Here is a 20334-nt window from a genome sequence, read left to right as displayed (position 1 = left end):
TCTTCAACTTGTTAATGTGCTGTATAATATTAATTGACTTGCAGATACTGAAAAATCATTACATCCTTGGGATAAATCCCAATTGATTGTGATGTATGATCCTTTTAATGTATTTTTGGATTCAGCTGGCTAGATTTTTTTAATTTTATTTTATTGGGGAGTTTTGCATCTATGATCATCAATGATGTTGGCCTGTAATTTTCTTTTTTTGTAATTATCTTTGATTTTGGTATCTGGGTGATGGTGCATGTGTGCTAATTTGCTTCACTCGTGTCTGACTCTGTGTGACCCTATGGACTTGTAGCCTGCCAGGCTCCTCTGTCTATGGAATTCTCCAGTCAAGAATACTGGAGTGGGTTGCCATGCCCTTCTCCAGGGGATCTTCCCAACCCAGGGACTGAACCTGAGTCTCACGTCTCCTGCATTGGCAGGTGGGTTCTCTACTGCTAGCACCACCTGGGAAACCCAGGGTGATGGTAGCTTCACAGAATGAGTTCAGAAGTGCTCATTCCTCTGTTATTTTCTGAAACTGCTTCAGAAGGATAGGTGTTAACTCTTCTTTAAATGTTTGATACAATTTTTCTGTGACGTTATCTGGTCCTGGACTTTTGTCTGTTAAGTTTTTAAATTACTGCTTCAATTTCAGTACTGGTAATTGGTCTGTTCATATTTTCTGTTTCTTCCTTGCTTAGTCTTGGGAGACTGCATCTTCTTAAGAATTTGTCCATTTCTTCCAGGTTGTCCATTTTATGGTTATATACTTGCTTGTGGTGGTGGTTTAGTCGCTAAGTTGTGTCCAATTCTTGCGACCCCATGGACGCACACCAGGCTCCCCGTCCATGGGATTCTCCAGGCCAGAATACTCGAGTGGGTTGCCATTTCCTTCTGTAATACTTGCTTGTAGCAGCCTCTTATGATCTTTTGTATTTCTGTGGTATAGGCTTTAACTTCTGCTTTTTCATTTCTGATTTGGGTCCTCTCCTTTTTTTCCCCATAATGAATCTAGCTAAAAGTTTATCAACTTTGTTTATCTTTTTAAAGAATCAGCTTTTAGTTTCATTGATCTTTTCTACATTTTTTTTTTTTTAGTGTCTATTTATTTCTGCTCTGATCTTCATGATTTCTTATTTTCTACTAACTGCGGATTTCAATCGTTTTTCTTTCTCTAGTTGCTTTAGGTATAAAGCTATGTTGATATTTTCTTATTTCCTAAGGCAAGTTTGTACTGCTACAGACTTCCTTCTTAGAACTGCTTTTGTTCGATATGTTTTCAGTCATCATGATTTCATTTTCATTTTTCTCTAGGTATTTTTTTATTTCTTCAGTGATCCATTGGTTGTTTAGTAGCATATTGTTTAGCTTTCACATGTTATGTTTTTGATTTTTTTCTTGTGGTTGCTTTCTTTTTCACTGTCTGCACCAAACAGCTTGTGGTATATCAGTTCCAGGGCCAAAGAATGAATCCACATCCTCAGCAGACAAAGTGCTGAGTCCTAACCACTGGATCACTAGAGAATTCCCTGGTTGCTTTCTAATCTCATAGCACTGTGATAAGAAAAGATGCCTGATGCAATTTCAGTTTTCTTAAATTTACCAAGGCTTGCTTTGTGACCCAACACACGACCAAACCTGAAGAATGGTACATGTGCCCTTGAAACGTGTATTTCCATCTGGTCTAATGTGTCATTTAAGGCCTGTGTTTCCTTAGTGATTTTTCTGTCTGGATGATCTGTCCATTGATGTAAGAGGGCATTTAAGTTCCCCACTAGTATTACTGTCAATTTCCACTTTTATGTCTATTAATATCTGTCTTACTTGTTGCGGTGCTCCTATGTTGGGTGTGTATACACTCACAATTGTTACATCTTCTTTTCTTGATCATTATGTAATTTCCTTGTCTCTTTCAACATTTCTTTATTTTTAAAAGTGGTGTGATATGAATATTGCTACTTCAGCTTTCCTTTTAATTCCATTTGCATGGAATGCCTTTTTCCATCCTACTGCTTTCAGTTTGCATGTCTCTAGAACTGAAGTGGGTCTGCTCTAGACAACACATATACAAGTTTAGTTTCTGTATTCATTTAGCCAGTCTATGCCTTCTGATTGGGGCAATTAATCCCCTTCAGTTCAATTCAGTCACTTAGTTGTGTCCAACTCTTTGCGACCCCATGGACTGCAGCACGCCAGGCATCCCTGTCCATCACCAACTCCCGGGGCTTACTCAAACTCATGTCCATTGAGTCGGTGATATCATCCAACCATTTCATCCTGTGTCATCCCCTTCTCCTCCCACCTTCAATCTTTCCCAGCATCAGGGTCTCTTCGCATCAGGTGACTAAAGTATTGGAGTTTCAGCTTTTAGCATCAGTCTTTCCAATGAATATTCAGGACTGATTTCCTTTAGGATGGACTGGTTGGATCTCCTAGAAGTCCAAGGGACTCTCAAGAGTCTTCTCCAACACCACAGTTCAAAAGCATCAATTCTTCGGCACTCAGCTTTCTTTATGGTCCAATTCTCACATCCATACATGACTATTGGAAAAACCATAGCTTTGACTAGACAGACCTTTCTTGGCAAAGTAATGTCTTTGCCTTTTAATATGTTGTCTAGGTTGGTCATAGCTTTTCTTCCAAGGAGCAAGTGTCTTTTAATTTCATGGCTGCAGTTACTATCTGCAGTGATTTTGAAGCCCCCCAAAATAAAGTCTGTCACTGTTTCCCTTGGTTCCCCATCTATTTGCCATGAAGTGATGGGACCAGATGCCACGATCTTAGTTTTCTGAATGTTGAGTTTTAAGCCAACTTTTTCACTCTCCTCTTTCACTTTCATCAAGAAGCTCTTTAGTTCTTCACTTTTTGCTGTAAGTGTGGTGTCATCTGCATATCTGAGGTTATTGATATTTCTCCCAGCAATCCTGATTCCAGCTTGTGCTTCATCCAGTCCAGCATTTCTCATGATGTACTCTTGCATTTAAGGTAATTATCAATATATGTTATTGTCATTTTGTTAACTGTTGTGGACTTCTGTAGGTCTCCCCCACACCACTTTCTTTTGTTCTCTGATCTTATGATTTGATGATTACCTTTAGTGTTATGTTTGGGTTCCTTTTACTTTTGTGTATGTGTTAGTCACTTAGCTGTGTCCAACTCTTTTGCAACTCCATGGACTGTAGCCTGCCAGGCTCCTCTGTCCATGGAATTGTCCAGGCAAGAATACTGGAGTGGGTTGCCATTTCCTCCTCCAGGGGATTTTCCTGATGCAGAGATTGAACCCAGGTCTCCTGCATTGCAGGCAGATTCTTACCATCTGAACTATGGAGAAGTCCTACAGCTCAGATGGTAAAGCTATCTGTGTATATATATATTATATATTTTTGGTTTGTGATTGCCATGAGGTTTTGATACATCAGCTATATACACAGGATTAAGTTGCTGATTTTGTCATTTCAATTGCATTTTATATACCCCACATTAGTACCCTTCTCCTGTGATTACTGTTTTTTGATTTCATATTTTACATCTAATTGTTTTATGTATACCTTAACTGTGTATTGTGGATACAGATGATTTTACTACTTTTGTCTTTTAACCTCCCAACTAGTACGCATGGATGATTTCCTACCTTTACTGTATGTCTGCTCACTGTTTATCAGTGAGCTCTTCCATTTCATAGTTTTCTTGTTTCTAATTGTGGCCTTTTCTTTTCTGCTTAGAGAACTTCCTTTAGTATCTGCTATAAAGCTGGTTTGGTGATGTTGAAATCTTTATCTTTTGCTTGTCTGTAAAGCTTCTGAGTTCTCCATCAAATCTGAATGAGAGTCTTGCTGGGTATCCTTGTTCATAGATTTTTTCATCACTTTAAATGTATCATGCCATTCTTTTCTGGCCTGCAGAATTTCTGTTCAAAAATCAGCAGACAGTCTTATGGGAGTTCACTTGTATGTTATAGTTTTTCCCTAGTAGCTGTTAATATTTTCTATATCTTTAATTATTGTCAATTTGATTCTTATGTGTCCTGGTGTGTCCCTCTTTGGCTTAGTCCTATATGAGACTTTCTTCACCTCCTGCTGCTACTGCTGCTGCTAAGTCGCTTCAGTCGTGTCGGAGTCTGTGAGACCCCAGAGACAGCAGCCCACCAGGCTCCCCCATCCCCGGGATTCTCCAAGCAAGAACACTGGAGTGGGTTGCCGTTTCCTTCTCCAATGCATGAAAGTGAAAAGTGAAAGTGAAGTTGCTCAGTCGTGTCTGACTCCTAGCGACCCCATGGACTGCAGCTTACCAGGCTCCTCTGTCCATGGGTTTTGCCACGCAGGAGTACTGGAGTGGGTTGCCATTGCCTTCTTCACTTCCTGGACTTGGGTAATTGTTTCCTTTCCCAAGTTACGGAAAATTTCAGCTATTACCTCTTCAAATATTTTCTCATGCCCTTTCTCTCTTCTGTGATCCCTATAATAAGAATGTTAGTGTTTCTGATGTTAGCCCAAAGGTCTCTTCAATTGTCCTCATTATTCATCTCTGTTTGCTTATTTTCTGGCTGTTAAAAACTTCTAACTACTTGCTCTGCATATCCATTCTTTTTCTAAGTTCTTGGATAATCTTTTAATCGTTACTTCGAACTCCTTGAATACAATGCCTAAACTTCATTTCACTTAGTTATTCTTCTGGGGTTTTATCTTGTTCCTCCATCTGAAACATACTCCTCTGTTGCCTCATTCTGTCTAAATTTCTACTTGTATTTCTTTGTGTGTGGTACGTTAGTTAGGTTTCTCAATCTTGGAGAAGTGGCCCTCTATATGGGATGTCCTGTGTATCCCAGCAGTACACTCCTAGCTCATCATCAAAGGCTCAGGAACCAGTTGCCCCCAGCGGACAATCTGATCTGTTTGCAGACTCAGTTCCACAGGCTGTGTGATTTAGTTTTCTTGTTTCTGGTATCTGTCCCCTGCTGGATGGGGCTGCTCTATAAGCTTGTGCAGGCTTCTTGAAGGGAGAGCGGTTGGTGACTGCTCACTGATAGGTAGAACTGGTTCTTGGCCCTCTGGTGGGTAGGCTTGTATCAAGAGGTATGTCCAAAGGTGGCTATGGGCTCAGGAAGTCTTTAGGCAGCCTGTCTGTTGATGGATGCTGCTGTGTCTTTGCCCACTTGGTTGCTTGGCCTCCAGGTGTCCTAGCACTGGAGCCTACAAGCTGTTGGGTGGGGCCAGGTCTTTGTACCAATGACCCAAGCAAGACATCAGCCTCCAATGATAGTTCATGATGAATACTCCCTAATATATCTGCCACAGGTTTTTACATCCCCATGTTGAACCCAGCTGCTTGACAACTTCTAGGAAATCCTCCAAGACCACAAGGTAGGTCTGACCCAGGCTCCTATGAAATGACTGCTTTTGCCATGGTTTCAGGTGCACATGAGATTTTGCATGTTCTCTTCAAGAGTAAGGTCTCTGCTTCCCCCAGTCCTGTGGAGCTCCTGCTATCAAGCTCTGCTGGCCTTCAAAGCCAAATGCTCTGGGAGCTCCTTTCTGATGTCAGGCCTGGGGAGGTTCAGAACTCACTCCTGTGGGAGAACTTCTGTGATATACTCATTCTCCAGGTTGTGGGTAGCCAGGTGGTAGAGGATTTGATTATATCACAAGTGCACACTCTACCATCTCATTGTGGTTTCTTCTTTATACCACTGGATGTCGAGTATCTTTTTTGGGAGGTTCCAGTCTTTTTTTTTTTTTTAAATTGATGGTTGGTCAGCAGTTAGTTGTGATTTTGGTATGCTCATAAGAGGTGAACTCAAGGTCCCTCTACTCCACTATCTTTTGCCAAAGTTGCTGGTACATGTTTTTGTGTACTGAATCTTACCACTGGCTTTATTATTTCCCTGCCTTCAGGACTCTCTCTTTCATTCTTTTATATTTACGTATATTGGCAAACCAGTTCAAATCCTTTTTAGGAAAGCTGGAGGTAGAACACACACACGAAACAGGCAAAACTGAAAATAAACTCACATTATAAATCAGGATATAGGGACAAGTACACATGCATAGTAAGTACATTATGTTGTAGAAAACAGTTCTTTAGGCTCTCAATACATTTAGTGAATTCCAACAACAAAAAGCTTACATTGATTAAACAGGTTTTATTATCCCTAAGACACTTACTAACTTTAGAATGAAAAAAAAAAAAAGTTATTGGCAGCCTAGTACTCTGTATTCTGATGGAGCCAAAAGCTCCCGTGGAGTGAGTGAATTGATGCGGCTGCCTGTCCAGGAAGAAGAGCCTAGACCCCCAAGGACAAGGGGCTTATTCACCTGCTATGGAATCACTGGGAAGAATGGACAAAGTGGGGTGAATAGTTTCAGAAGATTTACCAAACTTCTGACATTTAAAGCACAAACCCACAAAACACTCCCCTAAACCCACACTTTAATATAAAGACAGTTAAAGGATAGTATATTTCAAAGACTTTTTTCAAGATGAGTTCTTTTATCAAAATCTGTTTGTTGGAAATATATTTACTAGTGTGTTAACACTTCAAAGTGGCCAGACATTTCTCTGATGGTACAGTTTCTCAAAATGTATTTGGATTCCTCTTTTGGAATTGCCCTCAGTGTACTTTCTGAACATCTTCAGTGATAGCAAGCCACCAGTCATTAAGTGGATTGAGTTTTTGGAAGCAATCTTTGTTGAAGTGGATGGAAAATCTAAATAGTAAGTGTTGTTGATTGTAAACTGTTTATAACAACCAGATCTGAACCCTGTACATATGGTATTTCAAGGTAGTTGACCTATTCATCCCTGTTGGTGTCAAGGACAACAGTGAGGTAAACCTGAGCAGTTCTTAGCTGGAAGCTAGCCTAGAACTGTATACAGCAAATGGAGAGAAAAGGAGGATTTGGCAATGTTTAAAATGTCATCTGCTATCTAGTATAATTTATTATGAAAAATGGTCATTTTCCTTTTTTTCTCTTTTATTAGGTTGTGATTTAAAATGATGTAACAAAATCTGGAGAAAGGAATGCATTGAATTCTGAGGCCAAAATGTTAGGAGAAGCACAGTGATAATCTGCTGGCTTCCAGTACCAGTATGACTTGGGTGACCTGGAGCTTGGAAACACCTAAACCTAAAAACCTGAAAACCAAAACCAAAACAAAACAAAAAACAAAAACCTGCCCAAATCTTGCAATAATTAATCAAATGTATTTTTTTCCCTTAAAAAAAAAATGAGAATTCAAAGAAGTGAAGAGTTCCAGAAAAGTCAAAGTGTTAGTCACTTAGTCATGCCCAACTCTTTGTGACCGTATGGACTGCAGCCTACCAGGCTCCTCCGTCCATGGGATTCTCTAGGCAAGAATTCTGGAGTGGGTTACCATGCCCTCCTCCAGGGATCTTTCCAACCCAGGGATCGAACCCAGGGCGCCTGCATTGCAGGTGGATTCTTTACCATCTGAGCCACCAGGTAAGTCAGAAAGTGAATTTTAATTACTGTAAGACTGATGATGACTGAAGCCATGAAATTAAAAGACGCTTACTCCTTGGAAGAAAAGTTATAACCAACCTAGACAGCATATTCAAAAGCAGAGACATTACTTTGCCAACAAAGGTCCGTCTACTCAAGGCTATGGTTTTTCCAGTGGTCATGTATGGATGTGAGACTTGGACTGTGAAGAAAGCTGAGCGCCAAAGAATTGATGCTTCTGAACTGTGGTGTTGGAGAAGACTCTTGAGAGTCCCTTGGACTGCAAGGAGATCCAACCGGTCCATTCTGAAGGAGATCAGCCCTGGGATTTCTTTGGAAGGAATGATGCTAAAGCTGAAACTCCAGTACTTTGGCCACCTCATGTGAAGAGTTGACTCACTGGAAAAGTCTGATGGTGGGAGGGATTGGGGGCAGGAGAAGGGGACGACAGAGGATGAGATGGCTGGATGGCATCACTGACTTGATGGACGTAAGTCTGAGTAAACTCTGGGAGTCGTTGATGGACAGGGAGGCCTGGTGTGCTGCGATTCATGGGCTCGCAAAGAGTCGGACACGACTGAGCCACTGAACTGAACTGAAGACTGAAACAAATTTGGTACCTTATGCTAGTAATGCAACCTACTTGACCTGACTGGAAAAATCTAGGATTTAAGTTTCAGCCTATTCTGTTGTTCTTGTTAGAATAATGAAGAGCCTATTTCTGGGAGCTGCTGATACACTTCTACTACAAGTTCACTTTTCAGAATGGACAATTCAAAATTCAAAAGTTATCTCTCATTTTGTATTATGTTGACTTAAATCCCAGGTTGAATATTTATTTTGTTTTTATTTGATGGGAAAAAATGTCTCTAAGAGCTTAAGAATTTTTTTCAAGTCTATCTCATACAACATGTTTTCTTATCTTCATGTTTGAACACAAAAATGCATTTTCAAGGAAAAGACAGAACAATGCTAGTAATAATAATAAATCTCTCAAAATGTTCACTTCAAACCACCTTTCCTGTTGACTCTCATTTAACTTTCACCTCACATAATTCCAGTTCCCATGTCAAAGTACTCTTTAAAAATGAAAAAGTTTTTGGAAGGATGGAGATATATTGTTATTTTTAATAAGTAGTTTTGCTAATAACCTTTTTGTATTTCTAAAGAGCCTCTTAGACCTACCCTTTGTGTGGGCTTATGGTTTTAGAGACATAACCTATAGGTTATTTTATGCAATTTTCTCACTCAGGTGCTCCTACATAAGTAGAAAAATTAGCAAAGAACACGTGGGGAAACAGCAACTTATTTTCAAGTCACATATGGGTGAGAAGAGAACTCATGGCACACATCCACATCTCTGAACAAGAGAAAATAAAGACCATTACACATACCTTTACTAAGCAATTTCTGTGTCCAGGTACAGAACCATTGACATAGATTATATTGTGTTTTGTGTTTATTCGCCATACCTAAAGTAGAAATAAAATCAAACTTTAAGAGTTGAAAGTAATGAGAATACACTTACATTAATACAAAAGCTGAGGCTATAAGTAGCCTGGAGTCATAATCATGTTAGCAACTCAAAATATTGGATGAGAATAAAAATTTCAAATCCTATGGATGACTTGTGTTGTAATACTACAACACATGTCTCATGTAAGTGGTAGAAAACTCTCATTTTAAGTATAAATGTGACTGAAAAATCAAGACTACTAGGATATCTCAATATTCTGCTGGTACCATTAAGGGTAACAAGTGGAAATTCAAGTTTATTTTTAGTTAATATGAGCTTGCAACTAGAAACTGGGAAGCCATCATCTCTCTGGGTCTAATTTTTTTAAAAAGTGTGCTAAGCAGATGGCCTTCAAACAGGCCTTCAAACAAATGTGGGGAAAACATTTATACAAGTGAGAATGGTCAAGAAATAGTACTGAGAAAAGGTTTGGGGGAAAATCCAGTTTCACCTATACCTCATGGGTAAATGTTAAATATTAGGGAAACTGAAATCTCTCCTGTCACACATATGCACACATGAAAAGAAAATACACACAGTAGATACAAATAGATGTCTGTGTAAAGAGAAGAGTGAAAAAGTTGACTTAAAACTCAACATTCAGAAAATGAAGATCATGGCATCCGGTCCAATCACTTTATGGTAAATAGATGGGGAAACAATGGAAATAGTGAAAGACTATTTCCCTGGGCTCCAAAATCACTGCAGATGGTGACTGCAGCCATGAAATTAAAAGATGCTTGCTCCTTGGAAGAAAAGCTATGACGAACCTAGACAGCATGTTAAAAAGCAGATTTGTCGACAAAGGTCCATTTAGTCAAAGCTACAGTTTTTCTAGTAGTTATGTATGGATCTGAGAGTTGGATTATAAAGAAAGCTGAGTGCCGAAGAATTGATGCTTCTGAACTGTGGTGTTGGAGAAGACTCTTGAGAGTCCCTTGGACTGCAAGGAGATCAAATCAGTCAATCTTACAGGAAATCAGTCCTGAATACTCATTGGAAGGACTGATGCTGAAGCTGAAACTCCAATATTTTGGCCACCTGATGTGAAGAACTGATTCATTGGAAAAGACCCTGATGCTGGGAAAGATGAAGGTGGGAAGAGAAGGGGATGACAGAGGATGAGATGGTTGGATGGCATCACCAACTCGATAGACGTAAGTTTGAGTAAGCTCTGGGAGTTGGTGATGGACAGGGAAGCCTGGCATGCTGCAGTTCATGGGGTCATAAAGAGTTGGACACGACTGAGAGACTGAACTGAACTGGCACATATAAAAGTAATAGAAGAGGAAAAATAATTATATAAATTTAAAAATTTATTATTTTTAATTATATAAAATTTAAAAAACTTCTGCTGATTAAAATTTATAAATAATATATATCTAGAATAAGAATGAAAGAATGTGCACCAAAATGTTACCAATGATTATCTTCTGAGGTGGTTCTTTTGAATGGCTTATTTTCTTCATGTACTTTCTATGTGTTTCACACATATACACAGATTAGTTGTTTTAATAAAAATATAATTATATGCCACCTAATATCTACAACTCATTTTCACTTAGATATTACATATATTCCTCAAGGTCAAAGAGAGTGAATTTAACTCCCCTCTTTTAAATATATAATTATTTCACAATGGATGTATAACACAATGCTTTTTTAGTACTTTTTTTCCTATTTTGATTGTCTCTATTGTCTCCCTCTCTTCTTTTCCTCACCCACATCCACCCACACATTTGACATTTAATAAAAAATAATCTGGTATATAACCATCTACTCTGTGTTTACATGGTGTGGCAACATGTATGTAGGGAGCTTATGCTTATTATAAGAGTATTACACATAATGTTCTGAATATTTATTTTTTCACATACACCTTGTAGAAATCTTTCAAGTCAAATAATATATAATTAACTTTTTCTTTTTAATGAGTGCATTTTCCAAGGCTTGGATGTTAAATGTATACATATGATAGCAACTCCAACACATGCACACACACACACACATACACACACAGCTCATATAGCCCCACCCCTCAATAATTGTAAAACCATACACTGACACATGTTAAATACATATACTGTTGCATTTGCATTTAGGCATTAATTTATTCCTAAAAAGAGTCGCTCCAGAAACTTACTTTTAGTCCAAATGCTGTCCTATCCACATTCCCCAACTGTCCAGGCATTTTAGTTCCAGGCCAGACTCTGGCAACATCCTAAAGAAGAGAACCCAAATTAGCACTTTTCAAGTAGTGCCTCTCAATTTCCAACAGTAACAATCTAACCAAAATGCAAATAAGAAATAAGTCATAAAAATATTCCACACCCTCCCCCCATTTTGCTAGGCCCCAGTAAAAAACTGAACATGGACTTAGTCACATTTACCCCTAGAAAATTCCCTTTCTAATTAGATTAGAACAATAAAAGCACAGACGGAGAACACCTTTAGGAGAAAACTTCAGTAACAAGAGAGCAGCAAATGAGGTGTTTAGAAGGACATACAAACACATCTCAATATCTTTCAAAGAAAAAATGTGGACTGCCTGGCCTGTTCTCACCAATCTTCTGTAATAACTGACTTGAACTCCATCCATCCACGGCAGCTGGAATGGTCCTACTCTCCCACCCCTGCTTCTGATGTTACTATCTTTCTGCAGAGTGACTGAAGGACAGACTCAGTTATCTCTAACAGTGAGAAACTTGGCTTCCATTATCATTATATTTATTCATCTGGTCAATCCTACAGTTCACAGGAAATTATCTCAGAATGGCTAATTAACACTACTTCAAAAAACATAATTAGAACTCAATAGTTGCACACAGAACATTTTAAGTTTAGATTCTGGGTAGACAGCCAACAACTGTGTTCACAAGTTACTTGAGTTAGTCCACTCTAGACCTCCATTTTAGTGAGGGTCTGTTACTCATCTGAAATAGGTTTATTTTCTTATATTTCCTTATGGATCCCTCCACCCCTGTTTTTATTTTACTTTGAATATGTAAAACATTAACATGGTTCCAAAGTAAAAAGTGTAATAAAAAAGTGTATCTTCAGTGTCACTCCTGCCACTATTGAGCTCTTCAACGCTATTCTAACTCATCCTTAGTAGGCAATCAATCTTATTAGTTTCTGGTTTATCTTTTTCATCCTTCTTTTTGCAAAAATAAGCAGGTAACGTGTGCATTTGTTATATCCTGGAAATCACGTCATTGTTTCACAATGACCTTGCTGTTTGTTTTTCAGCTGCATAGTATTCCACTATACCTGGGAGTTCAGATGAGTTCATCCCGACTCCCAGGTATGGACATTTATGGTTATAAATAACAAATAATGTTACAATGACTAATTTTGTACAAATGCATCTTTATATTTTGGGGAGAATATCTTTAGGGTAAACTCTGAGAAGTAGGATTGCTGTGTCAAAAGCAAATACGTGGGTAGTTTGTTAGATATCACCACATTTCCCCCCATAAAGAATACAATCTTTTATATTTCCATTAGCAATGGATGAGAGAACATCCTTGCCAAGAGAGTGGAAAAAATTAAACAGCTTGACAGCACAATCTGCTAGGTGAGAAATTAACTCAAGAGTGTTTTTCAACTGTATCTCTCTTATAAGAAGTAGAATACATTATCAAGCTTTAGAATTAACCTTGCATCCTCTGATGCTCCAAAGAGTAACATTCCCCTAGGTTCTTCAGGCTATACCTTTGGGAGAGGTGTTCACTAGGGCTGAATTAGTAGTAGAAAACTCCTTCTCTCCTTCCTATGCCCCTATTGTCTATTTCTCATTTCTTTCTCTACTACTTTCCCCTTTATCATTATATTGTCCTTGACAACTTTTACCAATGGTCTCTTTTAAGGCAGAAACAAATCTGTTAAGGAACCAGTGAAGCCAGATGGAAGGGCACTCTGATCCCTGATCACTTTAGTGGACTTCAGAGTTTAGCATGGGAGGCAGAGATGGGAAAGAAAGTAGGCAGACAGTACTGAGAACATTGGCTGTAAGTACACAGGACATAACCAGATAATTCAAGTCTGGCTTTGGAAAGTAAAAAAGGCCAGAACCCATAGAAGTGTGACTTTTACTAGCACCCAACTGAAATAAGATTCAAATTATGTGACCTGATCCTAAAGACAGACCAAAGCACCATATGCACAAAAGCTGAATCTTCACCACTAAAAAGAGGATCGCTAACTTATACTTACACCAGTTGAAATAGCTCCAGGCCTCCTGTGGGTTTTTGTTTGACCATGAGTAGCCGGCTGGCCTTTAAATCCCCATCTTTTCATGACACCTTGAAAACCTTTACCAATACTGAGCAAGATAAATCGGTTACAATTTACATAATGAAGAGAGGTAAAATATCCCCAACTGCATACTTTGATAGTATTTTAGAGTTTCAGCAAAGTTCCTTATCTAAATAACTAGAAAAGGCCATATAAGTAAAATTGCAAATGAACATGCCTTTATCTTTCTCCTGATTGCACCACTTCCTGGAGTCTCATTCTATATAAAGATCGTAAGACAACAGCAAGTTAAGCAGAAGTTCTATCATCCTAATCCTATGTAACGACACAGTAAAAGTGGGACATTTTAGAAGTTCAAGGTACTTGCAAGAGATGCCGCAGGCAATCATTAAGCTCCCCACCTCCTATAAAGCAACTGTACTCCAATAAAAGTTAAAAAAGCAAAACAAACAAACAAAAATCCCCTACCCCCCAGCATGCATGCCCCTGTATGATGAATCACCATCCCTTGAGTCTGTGTAGACCAGCAACTCACCTCTAAGCAATAAACTATGGCAGAAGTGATAAACATCACCTCTGACTCTACATTACAAAGAGACTGGCTTCATCTCTGTGCTCTCAGCTCTGAAAGAAGCCAGGTGCCATAACATAAGCTATCCTATTGAGAGTCATGCAGCAAAGACCTCTGTAGCCAACAACTGTGGGCCTGTTGCTCACCAGTGGCCACATTAATGAGCTTGTAGGCAATTATCCCCAAGTTGAACTCAGAGACGACTGCAGTCTTGAGTGATGAGTCGGCTGCAGCTTCGTGAGAGACTCTGAGCCAGAGGCACCCAGCTAAGCTGTACTGGGAGCCATGATCACAGAAACTGTGAGGTAATAAATGCTTATTGTTTCAGGCTATTGTGTTTTAAAACTCTAGGCAGGTATATACAATATAACATGAAATAAAATATTAATAATGCCCTAAATGCTCAGCAAGATGAGAAGTTGGATCTTGGTTTCAAGGTCTGAATCAGAAGCCACTATGGAGAACAGTGTGGAGATTCCTTAAAAAACTGGAAATAGAACTGCCTTATGATCCAGGATTCCCACTGCTGGGCACACACACTGAGGAAACCAGAAGGGAAAGAGACACGTGTACCCCAATGTTCATCGCAGCACTGTTTATAATAGCCAGGACATGGAAGCAACCTAGATGCCCATCAGCAGATGAATGGATAAGAAAGATGTGGTACATATACACAATGGAGTATTACTCAGCCATTAAAAAGAATACATTTGAATCAGTTCTAATGAGGTGGATGAAACTGGAACCTATTATACAGAGTGAAGTAAGCCAGAAAGAAAAACACCAATACAGTATACTAACGCCTATATATGGAATTTAGAAAGATGGTAACAATAACCCTGTGTACGAGACAGCAAAAGAGACACTGATGTATAGATCAGTCTTATGGACTCTGTGGGAGAGGAAGAGGGTTGGGAGATTTGGGAGAATGGCATTTAAACATGTATAATATCATGTGTGAAACGAGTCGCCAGTCCAGGTTCGATGCACGATACTGGATGCTTGGGGCTGGTGCACTGGGACAACCCAGAGGGAGGGTATGGGGAGGGAGGAAGGAGGAGGGTTCAGGATGGGGAACACATGTATACCTGTGGCGGATTCATTTCGATATTTGGCAAAATTAATACAATATTGTAAAGTTTAAAAATAAAATAAAAATTATATATATATATAAAAAAATAAAAATTAAAAAAAAAAGCCAATGGAAAAATAAAATCAGACACGAACAATTTCTTAAAAGTCTAATATTTCAATTTTTAAACAAAACCATTCTATTTTCAAATTCTGCTAACTAGAGAAACATTATGCATTGTAGACAGAAACAATACTAAGGTTCAAACAGTATTAAAGTTTGTCTCTGATTGTCAAATATATGCAGACGATTGGTACAAAGAAATGCCTAGAATGAGTTTTAAGACTCTTTCAGGCATATTGTGTGGATCACAATAAACTGTGGGAAATTCTGAAAGAGATGGGAATACCAGACCACCTGACCTGCCTCTTGAGAAATCTGTATGCAGGTCAGGAAGCAACAGTTAGAACTGGACATGGAACAACAGACTGGTTCCAAATAGGGAAATGAGTACATCAAGGCTGTATATTGTCACCCTGCTTATTTAACTTATATGCAGAGTACATCATGAGAAACGCTGGACTGGAAGAAACACAAGCTGAAATGAAGATTGCCGGGAGAAATATCAATAACCTCAGATATGCAGATGATACCACCCTTATGGCAGAAAGTGAAGAGGAACTAAAAAGCCTCTTGATGAAAGTGAAAGAGGAGAGTTGAAAAAGCTGGCTTAAAACTCAACATTCAGAAAACGAAGGTCATAGCATCCGGTCCCATCACTTCATGGCAAATAGATAGGGAAACAGTGGAAACAGTGTCAGACTTTATCTTTTTGGGCTCCAAAATCACTGCAGATAGTGACTGCAGCCATTAAATTAAAAGACGCTTACTCCTTGGAAGAAAAGTTATGTCCAACCTAGATAGAGTATTCAAAAGCAAAGACATTACTTTGCCAACAAAGGTCCGGCTAGTCAAGGCTATGGTTTTTCCTGTGGTCATGTATGGATGTGACAGTTGGACTGTGAAGAAGGCTGAGCACCAAAGAATTGATACTTTTGAACTGTGGTGTTGGAGAAGACTCTTGAGAGTCCCTTGGACTGCAAGGAGATCCAACCAGTCCGTTCTGAAGGGGATCAGCCCTGGGATTTCTTTGGAAGGAATGATGCTAAAGCTGAAACTCCAGTACTTTGGCCACCTCATGTGAAGAGTTGACTCATTGGAAAAGACTCTGATGCTGGGAGGGATTGGGGGCAGGAGGAGAAGGGGATGACAGAGGATGAGATGGCTGGATAGCATCACTGACTCGATGGATGTGAGTCTGAGTGAACTCCGGGAGTTGGTGATGGACAGGGAGGCCTGGCGTGCTGCAATTCATGGGGTCACAAAGAGTCGGACACGACTGAGCAACTGAACTGAAGATAAAAACAATTTCTCTACCTTTCATTAGATATTAATATGTCAACATTTTTTACTGTTATGTTTCCTTAATTTAACAAAGCCATCACTAAATAAATAATCATCAGAGATTAATGGATTGAAGTAAATAAGCCCACCTGACTAAGATGACTTGTTTTAGACAAATCAAGATAATATCAACATAAAAACAATATGAATATGTATAGGATATAACAGCTAAATATTATCAAATCACAGGTCAAAGCTATTTGTATATGAATAATTTAAATGTAGTTTTTTTTCACATTAATCAACTAACACATCACTTACGGTATACACTGACCAGCATACCTTGTTTCATTGTGCTCCACATATGCTGTGGATTTTACAATTTGAAAGGTTTGTGGCAACCCTGTGTAATCAGATGACAGTTTCTTTTAAGCCAGAAGTATTTTAAATTAAGGCACATAAATTGTTTTTTTTTAGACATAATGCTATTGCACACTTAACAGACTATAATACAGTGTAAACATAACTTCTACATGCACTGCTGCTGTTGCTAAGTCGCTTCAGTCATGTCTGACTCTGTGCAACCTCATAGACAGCAGCCGACCAAGCTCCCCGTCCCTGGGATTCTCCAGGCAAGAAACACTGGAGTGGGTTGCCATTTCCTTCTCCAATGCATGAAAGTGAAAAGTGAAAGTGAAGTCGCTCAGTCGTGTCTGACTCTGTGAGACCCCATGGACTGCAGCCTACCAGGCTCCTCCGCCTATGGGATTTTCCAGGCAAGAGTACTGGAGTGGGTTGTCAGTGCCTTCTCCGTCTACATGCACTGCTGCTGCTAAGTTGCTGCAGTCATGTCCGACTCTGTGCGACCCCACAGATGGCAGTGCACCAGGCTCCCTCGTCTCTGGGATTCTCCAGGCAAGAACACTGGAGTGGGTTGCCATTTTCTTCTCCAATGCATGAAAGTGAAAAGTTAAAGTGAAGTCGCTCAGCTGTGTCCAACTCGTAGCGACCTCATGGACTGCAGCCTACCAGACTCCTCCGTCCATGGGATTTTCCAGGCAAGAGTACTGGAGTGGGGTGCCATTGCCTTCTCCCACATGCACTAGGAAACGAAAAAATTTGTTTGACTTGCTTTACCAGTTCCAGTGGTCTGGAACTGAACTGTAAAATATCCAAGGCATGCCTGTACGTAATTCTTTTTGGCCTCAAGAACTCAAAATAATGCTTATCCTTGATCAAAGAGGTAAAGTAGGAATTTAATGAATTTCCATATTCACTGAAAGTCACCATAAACTTTGCAAGATTAGCATCTAGGAAGTAAATAATAAAATATTTCACTGCAGTTTTGTTTCAGAAACTTAACACTGAATTTTAGAATGTGTTTGAAAAATAAATTCTTTGCAATTTAAAAATAGAATAGTACCTAAAAAGTTATTTGAACTTATGATACTGTTCAGCAAATAACACTTTAAAGAAAAAAAGGGAAGGGAGTGGCAATGCCAAATCTAAAGTGAGCATGGTTTCAAAATACTAACAGTGGTCATTCTTGGTAGAAAGTTTGTTGGTACCTTCTGAATTCTCAAACTGATTCAGCTCCTGCTTACAGAGAGAGCATGCAAGTGTGCACTGGTGAAAAAAACCATTCTGGGTAAATTTCAGAAGATAATTTAGCTCATTTTACCAGCAGATGATTACAAAATCAAAGTGGTATCCTGAAAGTGTTAATTACTGTCAGCTAATTACAGACTGTTTTTCAATCTAGTTCTAGAACACATCATGTTGTTATACTGCGTACAATGGGAGTCTCTTCAATAAATAACCTTTAAACAAAAGGATAAGACACCCATGATGTGACAAATCACTGGCTGAATTGAGACCATAGAGAACAAAAGGCACCTGTTGCTCTGGGGTGGGGGGTGGGGGTGCAGAACAGGTGTCTATTCCTTTGTTTCTCTCCGTTGTCACCCAACTGGAGAACAAAAACAAGACAAAAGCAGGAAATGAAGGAATATACACTTAGTATACCCATGCACAGTTCCAACATAGGATTTTCACAGGTCGCATAAAATAAAACCTTCATCTCACTAAAAGGGATACAAAATACATAATATGCTTTAATCTCACCCACCCCTTTTCTGCTGCCATTTTTAGTTAATGACAGCAGAAAAAATGAAATAAAGGAAAATTCAAATCATTTAAGAACACAATGTTAAGGTCCAAATCTAGTGAAGCATATGTGAAAATTAGGTAAACATATAAAGTGTACTTTATTTACAGCATTCATACTTTCTAAAACAAAATTTCAAAAAATCTCAAAGATACGATTTAAATTTAGACTTCACTATCCTTGTTTCTCCTCACTGTACTTTAAGTTCATGAAGCACAGGGATTGTGCAGCATCTAAAAGCAGCACCCTATCCTGAGAACTCAGAGTAACCCTGTTACTGGCTTTAACTGTGTCTGGAAGAAATAATTATTTCCTTGATTTGGTCCTATAGTTTCCAAATGCTATATATAATGGGGTTTTTAATAGAAGTATAAGAAGACTGTATTAGGAAAAGGGGAGGAAGGGTGTGAAGGTCTGACTGTTAAGAACCTTGCAGAAGAGAATGCATAATTTAGTGTTTCTAACTGTACTCCATAAATCTCCAGAGATTACTACTATGAATTTAATTTCTCTGTCACACTCTGACAAACATTTAAATGTCTACCAGCAGATATAAAGATTTAATACACACTCATCAAATATTTCCCTATTTAGTGGGTAACTGCCTTTGATTGCATGGTTCTGAATACACTTGTATATGAGGATAAAGTAAGGTCTACAAGTGAGGAGTACTCTCAAGTCCATCCATTCTGAGTTCTCTGAGGAATTTTGAAGGAATTTCACCAAGTTTTGCCCTGGCCACTGAAGACCCCTGTAAATGTCTGAAGTCAGTTTCTACCCAATGCAGTGTTTTTGTCTAACCCTATTCAATCAGAGATGTAAAACAGCTCCTGAGCACACAGTAAGTCATCGTGGAATGTTTCAGGTGCTCTGCATCTCATCACACACAAGGTAAAAGCTAGCATGGAAGATCTGTTTGGCTGTTACTCTCCAGGATGAATTCGTGACAGCATGACCTGACAGGAGGTATTCTGTTTCTGTCAAAACACTATAAAGCTATAAACTATCATTAAAAACTATAAACTATCAATGTCTGTGAATATTTTTATCAACAAATGACTGCTAAGTGTACACTGCTTACAGCTTTCTGACATTAAATCTAGATCATACAATATTTGTTGTTTAAGTTGCTAAGTTGTGTCTGACTCTTGCGACCCTATGGACTGTATCCTGCCGGGCTCCTCTGTCCATGGGATTCTCCAGGCAGGAATACTCGAGTGGGTTGCCATTCCTTCTTCCTGACACAGGGATTGAACCTGCGTCTCCTGCATTGCAGGCAGATCCTTTACCATCTGAGCCACCAGGGAAGCCCCTCATTCAGTAGGACAAAGAGCCAAATGTGCAGTGATTCTTTTGGGCCCTTTTATAGAAGGGAGCATTTTCTGGCTGTCCTAATTAAACCCAGACACCATGTTTGCTGTCCTAAGTTCAGTCTGCTCTTCTCAAAACAGAAAACTCAAATAATTCTGTAACATCATGAAAAGACAAAACAGTTTTCTGAGTATTAGTTCATTAATTACTTCATTAATATAGAAAACAGTGAATTATGCCACTTGGAAAATCAAGGGATCATTTTTTGGAAACAGATTTATATAACCGAAAGGAACTTAGAAATATGTAGAATCTAAAAAAAAAAGATACAAATGAACTTATTTAAAAAACAGAAATAGATTCATAGATACAGAACACAAACTTACAGTCACCAAAGGGGAAAAGGGTAGGAGAGGGATAAATTAGGAGTTCGGGATTAGCAGATACAAACTACTATATACACAACAGATAATCAACAAAGTCCCACCATATAGTACAGGGAACTATATTTAGTATCCTGTGATAAGCCATAATGAAAAAGAATATGAAAAAAGATGTATATATATATATATATATATATAACTC

The 20334-nt window shown here is 38.9% G+C and overlaps 1 protein-coding gene across 1 annotated transcript in view; it reads right to left on the bottom strand.

Moving 5' to 3' along the window:
- MRPL3 (mitochondrial ribosomal protein L3) overlaps positions 1 to 20334 on the bottom strand; it is a 57086-nt gene that overhangs the window by 3904 nt on the left and 32848 nt on the right. The window contains exons 7-9 of the mRNA XM_019962499.2: positions 13183 to 13291; positions 11111 to 11188; positions 8846 to 8923 (exon numbers count right to left, since the gene is read on the bottom strand). Coding sequence (XP_019818058.2) covers positions 8846 to 8923; positions 11111 to 11188; positions 13183 to 13291 — 265 coding nt within the window. The remainder of the gene's footprint in view (positions 1 to 8845; positions 8924 to 11110; positions 11189 to 13182; positions 13292 to 20334) is intronic.

This window comes from Bos indicus, chromosome 1 (assembly GCF_029378745.1).
Source record: "Bos indicus isolate NIAB-ARS_2022 breed Sahiwal x Tharparkar chromosome 1, NIAB-ARS_B.indTharparkar_mat_pri_1.0, whole genome shotgun sequence".
NCBI classification, from domain to species: Eukaryota; Metazoa; Chordata; class Mammalia; order Artiodactyla; family Bovidae; genus Bos; species Bos indicus.
This window is presented reverse-complemented; position numbering and strand designations above follow the sequence as displayed.